The sequence below is a fragment of the Trypanosoma cruzi genome, genomic scaffold (assembly GCF_000209065.1).
Source record: "Trypanosoma cruzi strain CL Brener 1047053516661 genomic scaffold, whole genome shotgun sequence".
Taxonomy (NCBI): Eukaryota; Euglenozoa; class Kinetoplastea; order Trypanosomatida; family Trypanosomatidae; genus Trypanosoma; species Trypanosoma cruzi.
In genome coordinates, this window is record NW_001849508.1 from 50,348 (window position 1) to 65,171 (window position 14,824).

The 14,824-nt window shown below is 50.0% G+C and overlaps 9 protein-coding genes and 3 non-coding genes across 12 annotated transcripts, besides 15 other annotated features; all 12 read right to left on the reverse strand.

Moving 5' to 3' along the window:
- Window positions 1–3,964: part of a sequence feature (heterozygous, Esmeraldo-like haplotype) that runs on past the window's edge.
- Window positions 100–141: a microsatellite.
- On the reverse strand, window positions 176–1,621 carry Tc00.1047053510181.69 (hypothetical protein, conserved; the record flags this gene model as incomplete). The annotated part of the gene is made up of 1 exon (XM_807351.1): window positions 176–1,621. The coding sequence occupies one exon, from the start codon at window positions 1,619–1,621 to the stop codon at window positions 176–178; it is 1,446 nt and encodes a 481-aa protein (XP_812444.1).
- Window positions 2,038–2,318: a mobile genetic element.
- Window positions 2,394–3,674, reverse strand: Tc00.1047053510181.80 (hypothetical protein, conserved; the record flags this gene model as incomplete). Its single annotated transcript, XM_807343.1, has 1 exon — window positions 2,394–3,674. The coding sequence occupies one exon, from the start codon at window positions 3,672–3,674 to the stop codon at window positions 2,394–2,396; it is 1,281 nt and encodes a 426-aa protein (XP_812436.1).
- Window positions 3,965–4,242: a sequence feature (areas merged during assembly that could not be assigned to a particular haplotype. This can correspond to areas where the two haplotypes were merged or to regions with more than two copies in the genome that were merged during assembly.).
- Window positions 4,115–4,137: a microsatellite.
- Tc00.1047053510181.90 (hypothetical protein, conserved) lies at window positions 4,153–4,953 on the reverse strand (the record flags this gene model as incomplete). Its single annotated transcript, XM_807344.1, has 1 exon — window positions 4,153–4,953. The coding sequence occupies one exon, from the start codon at window positions 4,951–4,953 to the stop codon at window positions 4,153–4,155; it is 801 nt and encodes a 266-aa protein (XP_812437.1).
- Window positions 4,243–4,325: a sequence feature (areas merged during assembly that could not be assigned to a particular haplotype. This can correspond to areas where the two haplotypes were merged or to regions with more than two copies in the genome that were merged during assembly.).
- Window positions 4,326–14,824: a sequence feature (heterozygous, Esmeraldo-like haplotype).
- Window positions 5,238–5,292: a mobile genetic element.
- Tc00.1047053510181.100 (acid phosphatase, putative) lies at window positions 5,643–7,022 on the reverse strand (the record flags this gene model as incomplete). Its single annotated transcript, XM_807345.1, has 1 exon — window positions 5,643–7,022. One exon carries the CDS (start codon window positions 7,020–7,022, stop codon window positions 5,643–5,645), a length of 1,380 nt encoding a protein of 459 aa, XP_812438.1.
- Window positions 7,105–7,129: a microsatellite.
- Window positions 7,387–7,437: a sequence feature (CT-rich).
- Tc00.1047053510181.110 (hypothetical protein, conserved) lies at window positions 7,587–9,227 on the reverse strand (the record flags this gene model as incomplete). Its single annotated transcript, XM_807346.1, has 1 exon — window positions 7,587–9,227. One exon carries the CDS (start codon window positions 9,225–9,227, stop codon window positions 7,587–7,589), a length of 1,641 nt encoding a protein of 546 aa, XP_812439.1.
- On the reverse strand, window positions 9,771–10,787 carry Tc00.1047053510181.120 (hypothetical protein, conserved; the record flags this gene model as incomplete). The annotated part of the gene is made up of 1 exon (XM_807347.1): window positions 9,771–10,787. The coding sequence occupies one exon, from the start codon at window positions 10,785–10,787 to the stop codon at window positions 9,771–9,773; it is 1,017 nt and encodes a 338-aa protein (XP_812440.1).
- Window positions 11,128–12,186, reverse strand: Tc00.1047053510181.130 (uncharacterized protein; the record flags this gene model as incomplete). The annotated part of the gene is made up of 1 exon (XM_807348.1): window positions 11,128–12,186. One exon carries the CDS (start codon window positions 12,184–12,186, stop codon window positions 11,128–11,130), a length of 1,059 nt encoding a protein of 352 aa, XP_812441.1.
- Window positions 11,917–11,943: a microsatellite.
- Window positions 12,102–12,131: a microsatellite.
- Tc00.1047053510181.140 (hypothetical protein, conserved) lies at window positions 12,369–13,007 on the reverse strand (the record flags this gene model as incomplete). Its single annotated transcript, XM_807349.1, has 1 exon — window positions 12,369–13,007. The coding sequence occupies one exon, from the start codon at window positions 13,005–13,007 to the stop codon at window positions 12,369–12,371; it is 639 nt and encodes a 212-aa protein (XP_812442.1).
- Window positions 13,182–13,237: a sequence feature (A-rich).
- Window positions 13,292–13,320: a microsatellite.
- Tc00.1047053510181.150 (caltractin, putative) lies at window positions 13,409–13,975 on the reverse strand (the record flags this gene model as incomplete). The annotated part of the gene is made up of 1 exon (XM_807350.1): window positions 13,409–13,975. The coding sequence occupies one exon, from the start codon at window positions 13,973–13,975 to the stop codon at window positions 13,409–13,411; it is 567 nt and encodes a 188-aa protein (XP_812443.1).
- Window positions 14,127–14,210: a sequence feature (A-rich).
- Window positions 14,259–14,331, reverse strand: Tc00.1047053510181.160. The gene has a single exon (XR_008255645.1). It is a non-coding gene; the product is annotated as a C/D small nucleolar RNA (snoRNA), TB10C1C4 (small nucleolar RNA).
- On the reverse strand, window positions 14,364–14,425 carry Tc00.1047053510181.170. The gene has a single exon (XR_008255646.1). It is a non-coding gene; the product is annotated as an H/ACA snoRNA, TC10C1H2 (small nucleolar RNA).
- Tc00.1047053510181.180 lies at window positions 14,474–14,563 on the reverse strand. The gene has a single exon (XR_008255647.1). It is a non-coding gene; the product is annotated as a C/D small nucleolar RNA (snoRNA), TB10C1C3 (small nucleolar RNA).

The following is a 14,824-nucleotide window of genomic DNA, read 5'->3' on the forward strand; positions in this document are numbered from 1 at the left end:
GATGAAAGCCACACCTCCGCATTCCTTTATTTCTCCCCACCCCCCCATTTTTTTTTTTTTTTAGATCATACCGCAAACAAACAAGACAAATGCAATACTTATATATCTATAATATATATATATATATATATATATATATATTCCTTTTTTCTTCTCGGCCTTCATTTTTTTTTTTTTAGGCAACAAATCCAGCAAGAAATGTTGCCTCCCCCTCACTTAGGCGTGATCGTACCTCCCCATCGTCCCTGCGGAGCTGCTGACAGTCGCCTGACGACGTTGAAGCTGCGCTCGGTTCTTTCCGTTGAAGACGTTCCCCAAGAAATTTCTCCACCATGCGACACAGCCGCTCAATTTCCATTTTGCAGCTTAACGACACCAACGTCCCTGCGGCTGCCCTCTCAATGGTGTACGGGAGAAAAAAGACCCGCTCGCCATTCTCCTCAGCGCCACAGCGATCCACTCGCGCATTGAAGTCACACTGCTCCTGCAGCCAGAATCCTCCCTCGTCCACAAGTACAACTATGGGCGGTGCCTCATACGTGATGGGTGAGGGAAACCACTGCTGGATACAACCGCCGCTGCTGCTGAGCACCACCTGCTTGAAGCGATCCTTCGCTGAGAGCACATCTCCCGCATTTGGTGGGGGCCGGCCACGGCTTTCAAAATAACCAGTGTTCCCACGAGAAGACGAGCGGCCTGTGGTGGTCGGACGCGGGGGCACAGACGTTTCCCAACCAACAAAGGGGTCAACAAGAATCACCCCCTGACAAAATGCACTTCGTGCCACCTCCGGGTCTGCGGCCGCGTAAGCACCTACCTGAAGCAAAGGACAGCGACGTTCCAGCAGGAGAAGCACAAACATCGCCGCAAGTTCGTTTCCTCCAATGAGAATACGTCTTGCATGTGTCTTACGTTTTCCAGCCTCTATCGCATCAAAGAGAAGCTTGACTGTCTCCGAGGGTCCACTAGTATCATCCATCGGAACTGTTACAAGGAGAGCATCGCAACTCAAAGAATACGCTAACCGAAAAACAAAACGCAAGGTAACAGAAGCTTCACATTCCCATGGCATCACTAGCCACACCAAGAGGGGGATATCGTCTGATTCGGACGGCTGTGCATGAGCATTTTTCGTGTGTGGGCCTGAATGAGACGCCGTGGCGGACTCTGTGGTTCCTTCGACCGACCTTGTCGTTGGTGAAGTGCGCACGTTGAGGCGGTACAACCAGACATCCTCGGTGATTTGCTCCCTCCGCCGCTTCACCTCGGCAAGCATAGAAAACGGCCTTCCATAGACTGACTGCAGCTTTTGGCGATAATAACCGCCCATGAGATTCGGCACACGTTGGCCGAGAAGAGTCAAACCCGCCACAGCCTGCCTGTGATCCACCTCTCCGTCATCTGAATGTGATGTCCGAGATGAGTCTGTGCTTTGGGAGTTACGTGCCGCAGGCTGCTGCTGTTGTCGAAGATGACGGAGTCGCGTTCTACGCTGTCCCTCAACTTGTTTTCCATACTGCCAAATAAGGAAGAACTCAATGATACGTGCTTGGGTGCCTAACAGAGCACCCATGATGCGGTCAGAAATCGTGCCAACAAAATCAACAGCAGCACTCCACATCTTTCCTCTACCCTCCTTTCCTGTCCTGTTTTCTTTCTCTTTTTCTCCAAGCACTCTCGGATCAGATTGCCCCTTCCCTCAAACTTGCACTAAACTTCCTTTGTGGCGTATGTACACGCTCTTTTTTTTCGAGTTGAATCCCTCGATAACTCTCCCTTCTATTGATAGCACGCGGAAGGAAGCGGAGAAAGAAACAGACCGGCCATGTCAGCAAAATGATAGACAAAACAGCTCACTCCATCCTTTTCCACACAAACAGAAACACGAACATAAGGGACCACGTCCAAAAAAACGCTTCAGTGGAGTTGGAAGAACTAAAAAACAAAAACAAAACAAAAACGGATATAAACAAGAAATCAAATGGCAAAACACGTCAGCCACAAACGCCCAAAAGCAATAAAGTGACATGAATCATTCCTTGGCACAGCCGGCCACCTCAACGTGGTGCCAGGGTCTAGTACTCTCTTACTAAGGAGGAAGCTAAGCGCCTGCTGTTCATATGTCAGACTCGATGATTAGTTGTTACTTGGTTTCACGGGCCGGAAGGGCAGATGTTGGAGCCATTCTGTAATGGCTGCCCGCGGGAAGTAGGGTTATTCATTGCTTCTGAATCCCATCGCACGCTTAACAGAGCTGCACATTGGAGGTGTGTGTAGTTAATCAATTGGTGAGAATAGCAAAAAAAAAACAAAAAAAAACGTGAAACATTCATCCTTCATTTGCTTTTTTAAAATGCTCTCACTCACACATCCTTCTCCCTCTTCTTGGTTTTCTACGTCCGTGGGCAACTAACGCTAACAACGTCCATCTCCGTGATTCTTGATCCCGGGATAGCACCCTCCAAGAGCACAGGTGTCATAATGAAGCGAAGGCCGCCCTTGTGCGCCTCAAACTGCTCCATCGACTGGTTGTACCACGGCTTCCGTGCGGTGCTGATGGCCACTGTAAAGACTTGGCCACGTACTCCTGAGACATTTGAACTGCAACAAAAAACAAAACATCTACGGTGCCACGAAAAACGGGCTATGCCCTCAATATTCTCTTTTCTCTTGTCCTTGTACTCTATTAGCAGCTGCATTCGACCAATCGAGTGGTTCATTTGACCGAGCGAGGCAGGAGAAATGAGCAGCATCGCCATATTGATGGGATAGTGGGAATCGTCAAAAATCGGAGAATGCTGCGGCGCATTTTTCTTCGCGCTGCCATTGCCTCTGGTCCTTTCAATGCCATACCACGTTTCTTCTGGAGATACTGCCCTAAATAAGTACTGGCCATGAAGGGCCCTTGTAGTGATGACTTCTTCCAGGAAGTATTGGTAGTAATCCTGCGTTGGTGTCTTGGGCAACTCAAGAAGCGGCTGTAGATTCATGCTGTTGAGAATATTCCTCCAGACCGTATCGTGCGTCGCAATTTGATGGAATCGCCTGCACACCAACATCGCGCTGCAAACCGTGTAGCAATCGCAAAAGAATAAAATACGAAAAAATAAACGGGGAAAATCCCACAATCGGAACCTGCCTTGAAGTGGTAGAAACGCGTTTGCTGTATCCACCAACGGGCTGCACCGCTGGAAGTACACGCCTTCTTTCTTCTCGGTGGTATTGCCACAAGCTTCTTTGGCCCCCGTGCGGTATTCCGCTCCCTCCTCATCGCTCGCTCTGGAATCGGACCTCCATGAGTCGGTGTCTTTCAGACACGACGCTGTGGAGTCTGCGCCTCCACTCTTAAGCGGCAAACCATTGCCACCACCACCACTACTTCTAATACTGTGGGATGCGCCCGCATCTCCATCATCATCTTCGCTGCCTTCAAAACTACTCGTGCTTTCACTCTCCGTATCGTCGTCATCATCGGGCACCATAGAAAACGGGATCATCGCCGCATTTCGCTTCACCGAGGCAGAACCGGCAATCGACACACTCACGGCGACGGAGCCGACCTCCATATCTTTGTCACTACTGTTGGAAGTGGACGTGCGGCGCGCTTGCTGGGGCGGTGCGTTTGCATCAGCACTACGAAACGAACTATCTGTGTGCTCCCACACCTCACTCATGCGTCCAATTAAAGACGCCAACTGCAATAATGAAAAATTGTACAAATGTTCACACAAGCTGTCTTCTCCAATTGAAGAGAATACAACGCGGAAGAAAATATGGTGCCGACCTTGACACGAGGAGGGTGTCTTTCTCTGTGCCGCCTTTTGATTTCCCCACTTTCTTATTATTATGGATTTCAGCCGTTTTATGACGTGACAGTTTCCTTCTCTCTATTAAAGGAGTTGCGTGCCTCACACGGACACACACACACACAGAAAAAAAAAGTACAAAAAAATGAAAAAAGAAGAATAGCTGCCTTGCAGAAGTTCCAGAGCAAGTGAAGATGAGAGATAAGCTTCATCTGTGACAGATTTCAGTGCATTTCTTCCTCTCCCTTAACTTCGTGTTAAAAGGAGCAGAAACCACTAAAAACCAAACACATCCTTCATTGGCTCCACACCCACCCACCCACCCACCCACGCAACGGCATCGCAATTACTTCATTTTGGCACGAAGGGCCGCCAACTTCGCCTGCAGTCCTGAAAGTTTCCGCTCTTCTTTCGAGGGCACCGTGGGCTGTTGCTTTTCTTTTTGTGTCGCTGCAACAGGGGCCTCTGTATTCGGTTTCTTTTCCCTCCTTACCGGGACGTTCCCTTCCCCACGCGAGTGCTTGTAGTGCAGATTTGAGTTATTTCGGGTCGTTCCTCGTTGCCGCGGATGCCTCTTTTCTGGAGCCTCTTCTTCTTCTGCTGCCAATTCTTCCTCCTTCTGATGGCGATGGTTCCTCATGCCACAACCTCCGCTGGTCAACGACGCGGCGCGTTTTGTCCGATGCTCTTCGCGCTGCTTCCTTGCAATCTCCGATGCGACCGCGGCGTAGCGCTGCCTCGTGGCGTAGAACGACTTGGGTGGCTTTTCATTCCGCAGCTCGCCGCCCGTCTTCTCCATCCACCGCGCCGTCCGCTCCTTCCATGCGGCCTCCACGCATCCCCGCTCCTCCGCCTCCTGCCGTTCACGCTGTCGTCGCGCCTCGGCTAGACGATACATGTAGTGCGGTTTTGCAGGAAGCGCCGTCACCGCCACGCCACGCCATACGGCACCGGAGAGCACAGAAATAACATTTTTCGTTCCCTCAACTGAAAAATGCGCATAGCGGCGGATACGTCCCTCCCTGTCAAGCCCCAAGTCAATGCTATGTGGCTGAGCTCCCGAGCGGCTGCGAACGAATTCTGCTATCTCCCGCTTGGTGCAGTCCGGAGGGATGTTTTTCAAACAAATACGCTTCGACGGATCCATTTATTTATTTCTTTTCCTTTATACTTATTCGTCCCTTCCGCCTCCCCCTGTTTGCCCGCCCTCAGCTATCCCCGTTGGGGGTTTTGCGCTCCTCCCACTGTGTGTGTATGTGTGTGCGAGGAAACTGGGGAAGGGTGCGTACTGTGAACAAGTCGTCTTCGCTCGGCCCATGCCCCCGCCCACAGTAAAGGATAAAAAAAAAAGAAGGGAATGATGCATCAATGAGCCACACAAACGGAGTGATGGCGGAAACATGTAAGGAATTACAAGACGTGTTTACATATCCCTGGTGCAGCCGGCCACCTCAACATTGTGCCAGGGCCGAGTAATATTCGCTGGGAAAACAGCAAAATGACAGGAATAAAAAAAGATGGAGCCAGTTATCAACGATGCCCAAGAGAAGTAAGGGCTTTTAGCCGCTGCCCAATTCCATCTTCGCCTACCAGCTCTACATACGGTGTAGCCATACGTGGTGTATTGCCAAGAGAAGAAAAGAAAAAAATGTATACAACCACACACTTCACTTCTTTAAATCTCATTCTTTTCGACTCCCTCTCTCCCTTTACAATCTTGTCTCCGACTACACTCCACTCCCCTCCCACTCACTTATAGTTAACATTATTTGCAAAAGACAATCATATTTCATTGGCCAACTCTCACACAGCTAACAGCATATATATATATATATATTAGCGAATATCAGTATCGTGGTCAATTTCCGAGTAGGTGTAGTTACACAGCTTTTCCCATGTCCCCGTGCGCGCGACACGTTGATCGTAGATATGCTGCAACTCATCCAATCTACATAACTGAGGTATCTTGCATCGCGGTATTTGAATGGTGCTCGTTCCATGATACGGCGTCTTCAGAATAAACTTCACGTATGTGAGTCTCTCCTTGTCAAGACGCAATGAATGCTTCCGTTCCAGCCTCTCGACGATAAGTGTGGATGCAACAGGCAGCTCATTGCGCGGAAGGCCGGGAACATTGTACATGAAACCAAAGAATCCCGCAAATGCATAGAGAGCCTCACGGTGAACAAAGTAAAAGACGGATTCCTGTCGTGTGTCCACAAAATCATTCAGTTTTTTCCCCGATGGAGGGCTATTCTCCTTCATTATGCGGAGGAAACGGTACGGCAGATCCACGGCCGTGTACGTTTGCTGCTCGTCGGTGTGATAAAGTCGTGCCAGGAGAAACTGCATGGATACATTTCGAATTCTAAAGAGCATTTCGGGCGTGATACTCCCACCACACACATTGAGGCCATAATCTGTATTAAATATCATGCCATCAGCCACGATTTTGATGTATGCAAACAACGAATTTGGCTCTTTCGTGGGGGTTCCGCATACTTTTCGCATGTATTTTAACACCTCCGCAACATTCGCATCAGCAACAAATTCTGCAAGACTGCTCTTGATCCAGTGCTTCACATCGGACTCCGCACGCCTAAAGCAGGGCACGTCGTCCAGCAGATACTCGTGTGTATCCATATCTGAAAAGACAGGGACAAACTGCGGTCGATTAGGAAGAAAGCCGCCGGGGCCAAAACCATCAGGAAATATCCCTTGCGACACGGCCACAGCGGATTGTAAAATACGGGGCTCCCCCACTGCGCGGAAGAAGTGTAAACTGCGATTAAATCGATCCCCAATAATGTCGGCATACTTTTGCCGAAGGTACTGTCCCAATTCATACTCCTCCTTCATGCCCAACCCCGTCAGATCCTCGGCGTACACGTCGTAATTACGCCGATTCTTTCGATCCCTGGGGCAATAATCCCAATAGGGTGCGTTCGGGGTGCGGTGTCCATGGCGGTTAAGGACGAAGAGCTTGGTGACGACAAGCTCACTTTCACCTACCTTGTCAAGTCTCCGCTGAATTTCCGGTGTCTTCTCGACATCTGGGATGGGCGCCGCCGTGCCATGAGGGTGTGGCTGACGATTGTCGACCGGCGTGACAGCCGCCACCACCGTTACCTCCGAAAACCTGCCAACATGCGTCCACAGCAGTAGTAGGATGATGGGCAAAAACACTCTTCCACCCATTCCTGCCGTGATTCCCATTACTGCAAATTAACGCCGTTTAATACTCGTTGCGGAATCCTCAACGATGCCTCGCACAAACCGACGGACAAAAACAGCCGTTTATATATATATATATATATATATATTCGCGGGGATAGCAAAATAAAGGATCGTTCCCTCTCCGTCCTTGAGTGGGGGGTTGACAAATGCAAGTATGCTTCTATTCAACTCTGCGACCCCATGCAGGTGCTTTCCCTGGCTATGAAGTGGAGGCGCCTTGCTAAGGGCGCCACTGTGCCGCGGCAATACGCACACAAAAAAGAAGGAGGCAAAGAAATAAATACACACACACAAAAGCAGACATGACACGCACGTTTGGCAAATCTCCACAAAATGAAAAAACCTCTTCTTTTTTTCTTTTTTTTTTCCTCTCTCTCTCTTTCTCCATCTCTCTTCTGTTCACTCTTGACGATGAAAATTGCACAGTCAAGAAGGGAGTCAAAATGACTCCAATGAATAAGAGAGAACAACAACAACGACAACAGAAAAGAAGTAAGGCACACACAAGATGCGCTCTCCCCTTGGTGGTCGTGGTGACTCTCATCACCGACCGCTGTCATCCTCCGCAAGTTGGGCATTTTCGATGCCCGCCTCTTCCGTCGCTCGCATCAACGCGGCACGTGCGCTTTCATATCGTCGGATTCTCTCTTCCATGGCACAACGCAACTGCACCTGCTCGTAGCGCTGCTTTTTCCCAATATCGATATCAGACAGAGAAAGCAGCCCGCATCCAAGACGACGGGTTCCCAGCACTGCAGGAATGCGCTTCGGTGGCAGCTCAAGACGTGCCACCAATGACTTCACTCCCATGTCATTTCCCTCTTCTTCCATCGTCATGCTCTCCTCCCACATCATCCCAGAATGCACATTCTCAAGACGGATGAGCAATTCCCCTTCCTCCTGCATATTCAACAGCGTCTGAATTAAGGCAGGTATTTCTTTCGCATCATCGACGTCACCCATCCCCAAAAGGAAGTGGGTGCGGAAAGCAGAGAGGATGTCAGACAAATACACCCGATTCGCTACCTTTGCCATGTCGCGAATGACATGACGTCGCAAGCGAAGACCGGCCTCAGCAACAAGTTCCGCCATTCCTTCTTGCTTCCAGAGGGACTCAAAGTGCTTCTCAAGGGTGTCCCACAATTTTCCATCACGTTTGGCCGCCGCGGAAAGCAGCCTAAAGTAGGGATCGGCGTTACCGCCACGGAATTGCTGCATGACGCGTTGTGCTCGCCTGCGGTCAGCAGGGTTATGGAGGTCACCTTGAGATATAATAGAAACGAGGATGAAGGCCTTCGCCGCCCTCAACAGCGTGTCACGGATCCCACCACTCTCACTCAATGCAGTTGTAGGTGATGCTGAGAAGGTTGCTGTGGTCGTTACTGCTACTTCTGCTTGAGCTTCCAATGCCGATTTGCGCTGCAAGTTTTTGGACATACACAGAGCGGAGCGTAGCCAAACTGTGGCATCCTCCCAACATTGCATTGCAGCGAGCAAGAGGCCGCCACTGCAGTAGTAACTATGGAAACATGTGAGACCTGCACCGGTGTCTGCTGGTGACACCTCAAGTATGGGTTGACGCATAACGGCAAGCGCGGGCCCCGGGCAACGGCAGCGAGTCGCTTCCCGCACCAGCAGTGCGTGGGCGACGCTGAGGTACTCTGGTGAGGGAGAGAAACTGACGGCCGCCTGGTGAAGATAAAACAACTTTCGTTGATAATTCATCGGATCTCGAAGGTCGAGGATATTAACGTAGCCATTCAGCAATTGTCCAAACCGCTGCAAGGCATAATTGTGACCACGAAGATGGTTGTAAGCGGTGGAAGCGAATGATAACAGGTGACACTCCACAACATTCAGAACAACAACGGCGTTTTCACTTTCTATGGCATGTCCACTAAGGATGAGAGCTGTTGCCAGATACGTCATGCCAAGTGTGACGCCACACGTTAAGATAGTACCGTCTTCGGAGGTGATTTTGTCAAAAATTACAGCGTCCGCATCAGGAGTTGCTCCCACTGCTGTCTGCTGCCCCAACTCCATCAGATTGAGCAACGCAGCTTTCAAGAGACGGTGCTGAACAACAAGTTCAGAGAAATGATGCTCCAGAGCGGTCTCAAGTTCCACATTTTGCCGCGTTCTGGTTGGCGCTGCAGTAATCTCAGAGAGAAGGGCTGAAAGCATGTGTTCTATGTATTTCCCGCTCCCCGCAAGTTTGTTTGTTTCCCGCGCCAGTTATATCTAGAAAGGGAGAGAGCAGCAAGGCCAGGCTAAAATAATAAGAGAAAAAGGGAACAAAAATAAAGACTCAACACATGGGGTCGTTGTGGGGGCACTACAATGAAAAGGAAAAAACACACACACACACAAGAAACAAAGATATAGATGTCATTTGAAGACATAATTGCCCACAACACCTCCTTCAATTAAAATATCTATTTATGCACATGAGCCTCTCTACACGGAGGTCTCGCCTTCCCATCTTCCTTAGCGCTCCCCCATTCGGCTGACGTTTCAGCCAGTTTAGAAAAATAAAGCGCGTATGCGTGCGTGCGTTTGTGCCGGTTTATGAAAAGGAGCCAAGTATTCCTTGTGCCTCTAGCTTGCGTAGATGAACGGCCGTAGGAATTAGCAGTTCCTTGCGTCTTTCTGCTTTCCTTTCAGTCCCTCGCACAGCATGTGTGTTAGACGGATGTCTCGTATGATGATATAGATCCTTCCAACACTTCAACGTTTCCGCGGCACAATATCGACAGTAAAAACGCGGGAGGCGGTTTCAACAAATCGGTGATCGGCAGTCGAGGACTCTGCGCAGATGCACCAACGCCCGGGTGGAAGGAAAATGGGGTGCTTGTACGGGCGCCACTGTGCCGAACCCATGTTGCCCACATTGTATTGTACGACCTCCGCCGCTTCTCTAATTAGTGGGACCCCCACGTTTCTGTCGTAATCATCAAGCAGCCATGCCGCACGTTCACTAGGCACCACAATGACACGAGCACCGCATGGGAGCGTCACGGTGCGCCTCGTGCTGCCCATCATCGCTTCCTCAACGAAAGCCGCAGCGTCCTTGTCAAGTAAGGTGCCACTGCCCTGCACGACGTACCGCACCGCTGCGATGCTTACCGGCGTGGCGGAACCAATTCGGGAACAAAGTGGCAAAATGATAGGAGGAGGCACATCCCCCGTACTGTCTGGTCCATGCGAAACGTCGCCCGCGTGTTTCACGCAACCACTACTACGCGTGTAGCTCACATCAATTCCATCATAATAGTTTTGCTGAGAGGGTTCCACCAGTTGACGCACCGTGCCGGTGGATTGGGGATCGCTCACTTCTCGGGATAACAGCAGCGGCTGCTCCTCCGTGTGACGCATGCGCGACTCCAGCTGATTGTCTGGAAAGGCCAGCTGGTTAAGGTCCATCTCCACATGTTGTCCCATACCATTCGGACACAGCAGCGTTAACGATGTGTCATCCGGTAGCCCGCATGCCTCCGCCAGGGCAGACTGCAGCGACCTCGCATCCGTGATGGCCATTGCTCGAACGTCGACAGAACGCGGGGTCCCTGAAAAGTCAATGAAGTGCAGCACGTACTCACCTCCCTTGGGCGGATCGGCGTCCGCCCGCTTTCGATCCGTGCGGCGCCGGCAGCCCCATAGCCGGAGAAGAAAGAACAACACTGAGGCGACCACAACGAACACCACACACATCGCCACTAACACACCAATTTGTACATCGTTCATTTTTTCCCTTTCAGTGTTGACCCTCTTTTTCCTCTTTCCCACGCCGCACAGGCTGCACGCGAGCCCACCGCAAGGTTCAAAGGCGTTCCAGGTCAAAAAACAAGGAAAAAGTTAAGTGATGTATACATCCCCTGCCGTACGCACTGCAGGGAGAGAATAAGACTGGACAGCAAAAGACACACACACACGCAGAGTGAGGGAGAGAGAGAGATGAAGCGCCCTTCTTCCTCCCTTTTGTCCATATTTCACGATATCCAAAATAAACAACAAAAGCAACAACAAATAGTAACAAACTACAGAAGAGAAAATTTGGAAAAAAGAAAAAAGGGTATGATCCCCATTAAAGATCTGTAGTGTCAATTGCCACATTCTTGTTGGGCACAGTCCTGGCACCTCCTGCCCTTGCCGGAGGCTTTTCTCCTCGGCTCGGCGTCAACTGTAAGTAATCATCATCGCCATCAGAACTGAGAACGATATCTTTGGCCACCGCTGTCTGTCCACCAATGGCCTTCTTTGGACTCATCTTTAGTGCAACTACTTCCCTCTTGTTTCCCACCCCCGTGCCTTTTGGCACTTTCTCCAATGGTCCAGTACTATGTGTGTTAACCGCTGCATCATCCATGTAGGCATCCAAGACGGCCAAAGAATTGCGGATGCACCCAACGTCCCTCGCCACCTCAGCCTGCCTTCTGGTGACCTCGGCCTCCCACATGGCCAATTCCATCAGCGTCGGGCCACCGTCACAATCACCCGCCCTCGTTTTCTCGGAGGAGGTGTCGGGGTTGTCGTCATCATAAGTAGGAGAATCAATCAATATCTCTTCTCTATTGTCACTCTTCACTGTTTCAGCTGCCCCCACCTTCGTAATTGCCGTTTTACTGCCAGCCACGTCGTTCGCAGAATTCCCACAGCAGTTTCTGTCGTCGCTCGTCTTGCCTGCTTCGGCACTTTTGCCCCTCCGTTCATTCTCCGGGGCACTTTGCGGGACGCAGCGCCCGTGCGTTTTTCGCATTGAATATGCAGACGTATGAGGGAATTCCTGCACGCCGCGGGGACGACGCTTAGCGCCTTCAAATGCCTTTTCCATAAGTCTAAGTGTCAGGGGAAGAAGTATGTGTATTTGTCTCTCTGTCTGTGTGTGTGTGTGTGTGTGTGTTGAATGCGTATGCTTGAAGAATGAGGGAATGCCTGACACCACCCCTCCCTTCTTCCTCTTCACCCCAGCCACGCACACACAACAAAGAGAGAGACAAAAAGAGTACAAGGGAGAGGCTTTGTTTGCACACGCAAAACACGGGCGGCGAAAGCAAGCAAAAGCGAACAAACAAACAAACAAAAAACAAAAAGGACCATAACACTCGGTTTTCGCAATCGTAAACGCGCGTAAACCCACATGCATACACAAACACACACCCACACACAGAGTCACAGTCAATCAAGAATGTGTTCCTGAAGCTCTAAACACCCAATTTAACACACTTTGACAATTAGAGAATAATAGCTCCAAAAAGGAAGACCAGCCATATATATAAGAACAAAAAAAAAAAAAAACCGTTTCTTCTTTTGTTTTTCTTCTTCCTCCTAGACGCTACCAGATTTCTTGTCCTTGCTTTTAACATAGCGTAGGTATGCTTGAAGTTTCGCCTCATCCATTGAGCGAAGACCAAACGGCTCCTCTTCTCCTCGCTGATGAAGAACCTCAAGAATCGCAGTCAATAGTCTCGTCTTCTCGGAGGAGTTTTCCCAATTGGCCTTCATGCCCAACTGCTCTTGCTGCCGGCGACGAAGCGCTGCAGCCAGAACAGGGTTTTCCTCTGCATTTGCTCGCGTTGGCGCACCGGCATGTGGTGATGGCGACGGCGTGCCGCAGTCGCGCTCCTGCTGCAGCGAAAATTCTTTTGGAGGCGCTGTCACTGGGGGTGCAGGCCTCTGCACGCCCCGACTCTGTGGCCTACCACGCTGCTGCTCCGCCCTCATGCGTTCCTCAGCGGCCCGCATACGTGCAGCCCGCTCCTCCTCCGCCGATGCGGGATTTGACGGATTTCGCTGCCGCGATTGCTGTTCTTTTGCCTTCGCAGCGCAAGCACGGCACTCACGTCTACCATTTACTTTGGGCGCACAATCATCACAAACGGTTTTCCTGCAGCAGTCACACGCATGCTTCCACAGCAACATGTTAAAGTTGCGCGCGCAGAGCGGACAGACGGATGCGGAGGTCATCCGAGAGAAGAGAAGCCGTGGCACGTCTAAAAGAAAAAAAAAAAAAGAAGACACGCACACACACCTTTCGTAAGCAGAGGCAAAACAAAAATCACGGGAGAAAAAAACAACAAAAAACAAAAATAAAACAGATGGACGGGACTGCAGAATACAAACAACCACACAGAAATCATTAAAAGGAAAAACAACAACAACAATAAAAAAAAAAAAAAAAAAAACGAAAAAGAAAACAATTAAAAGGGGCAACTAAAACTCTCTTTCATTCCCCGGCGGTACATGTCTGCATATATATATATATATATATATATATATACCTTCATCCGTAGAGCAAGCAAACCACCCTTTACATCCACGTAAACACACACAGATATATTCAAACAATTTAATAGAACTCGATCAAATCAGTCGTCCATGCGCTTTGCCGCTTCCAAAACTGAAGTAAAAGTCGTAAAATCCACTGCGGAAGATGAAATTCCAGTCACTAGTTTATCAAACATCTCATTTACTTCCTGATCTGTCAGGTGCTCCTCCATCTCTGCCGCAGCCTTCTTAAGACTATCCTTCGTTATAAACCCGGGATAGTTCTTGTCCTCCAGCAAATGAAACGTAAAAAGCAACTCCTGCTCGTAGGTGTGTCGATTCAGTGTCTTCAGTACCACAGCAACAAAAAGGCTGGAGTCGACAGCGTCGTTCTCGCCATCCGCATTCGGCGAAATGCTCGTCTCCAGTGAATTTGCTCTGGGCGGGAGATCAACCCCAAGAGGCGTCTTTCTCGCATGTGCCTCCTCCTTCATCTCCTCCTGCACGGCCTGAACGAGGGACCGCAGATCCGAGCGCGAAATACGTGTACCAGTGATGGTGTAGATAGCACGGGTCAGCTCCTGCATTGAGATACTACCGGTGCCCTCCTCATCAAACACATTAAAGACATCGAGGATGTCCTCCCTCAACATGTCAAAGCTCGCCATGGCAGCAACGAAAAACAAAAAAAATTCTTCAAGGACCTTCCGGACACTCCCACCAAACTAGGCACCAACAAAAACAACAAAAAGACAGCACAAAAAAACAAGTATTCAAACGTGTCAGGGATGCCAAACAAACACATAAAAAACCAGCAGCAACAAAAAACAAACAAACAAAAAAACAGAAAAAAAAAAAAAGGAAAACAACAACAACAAAAAAAACAACAACCAAACAAAAGCATTGATAACGCCAGGCATCAAAATGCAAGAGAACAGGAAAAACCGCATTGATCAGTGCCGTATAGCAACGATGCATCAGGGTTCAGACTCGTCTTCCAATAGTAAAATGGCAACTTCATCATGATCGTGAACAGTAGCGCAGTGCGGACGCTCGTCTTGCACGTCACCCGACCGCAGAGCAACTCGTTTTTGCTCGGACGGCTTGAAATGAGTGCTTCGCACGGCGGAACAACGAAGAAAATAGATGGGGCGGGAACGGTCGGGCTCAGATGTTCTTTCTCGATATCCTTTTTCATTCGCTGATCACTCATGACGGTTGTCGGTGTGTCGCGATGCGAAGTAAATGGTCATCACAATCCTCGGCCAGGCGTCTAAGGAGAGGGAGGGCAGCGTGTAGAAAGAGGGGGGGGGGGAAGGAGGTGTGTGTGTGTGGGAGTCAGAAGCCGAAGGGATGCGTCTGTGCACACGGACACGGCGGCATTGCAGCGTTGCCGCTCCAATGCGCCGAGGCCAGCGCTGGCTCGCTCGCTCGCGCAGCTTCCAGTTGTAAGCCCTCTTCTGCGTTCGCCGCTCATGGCTGTACGTGCGCTTCGTATTGCCCAGGACGTTGTGTGA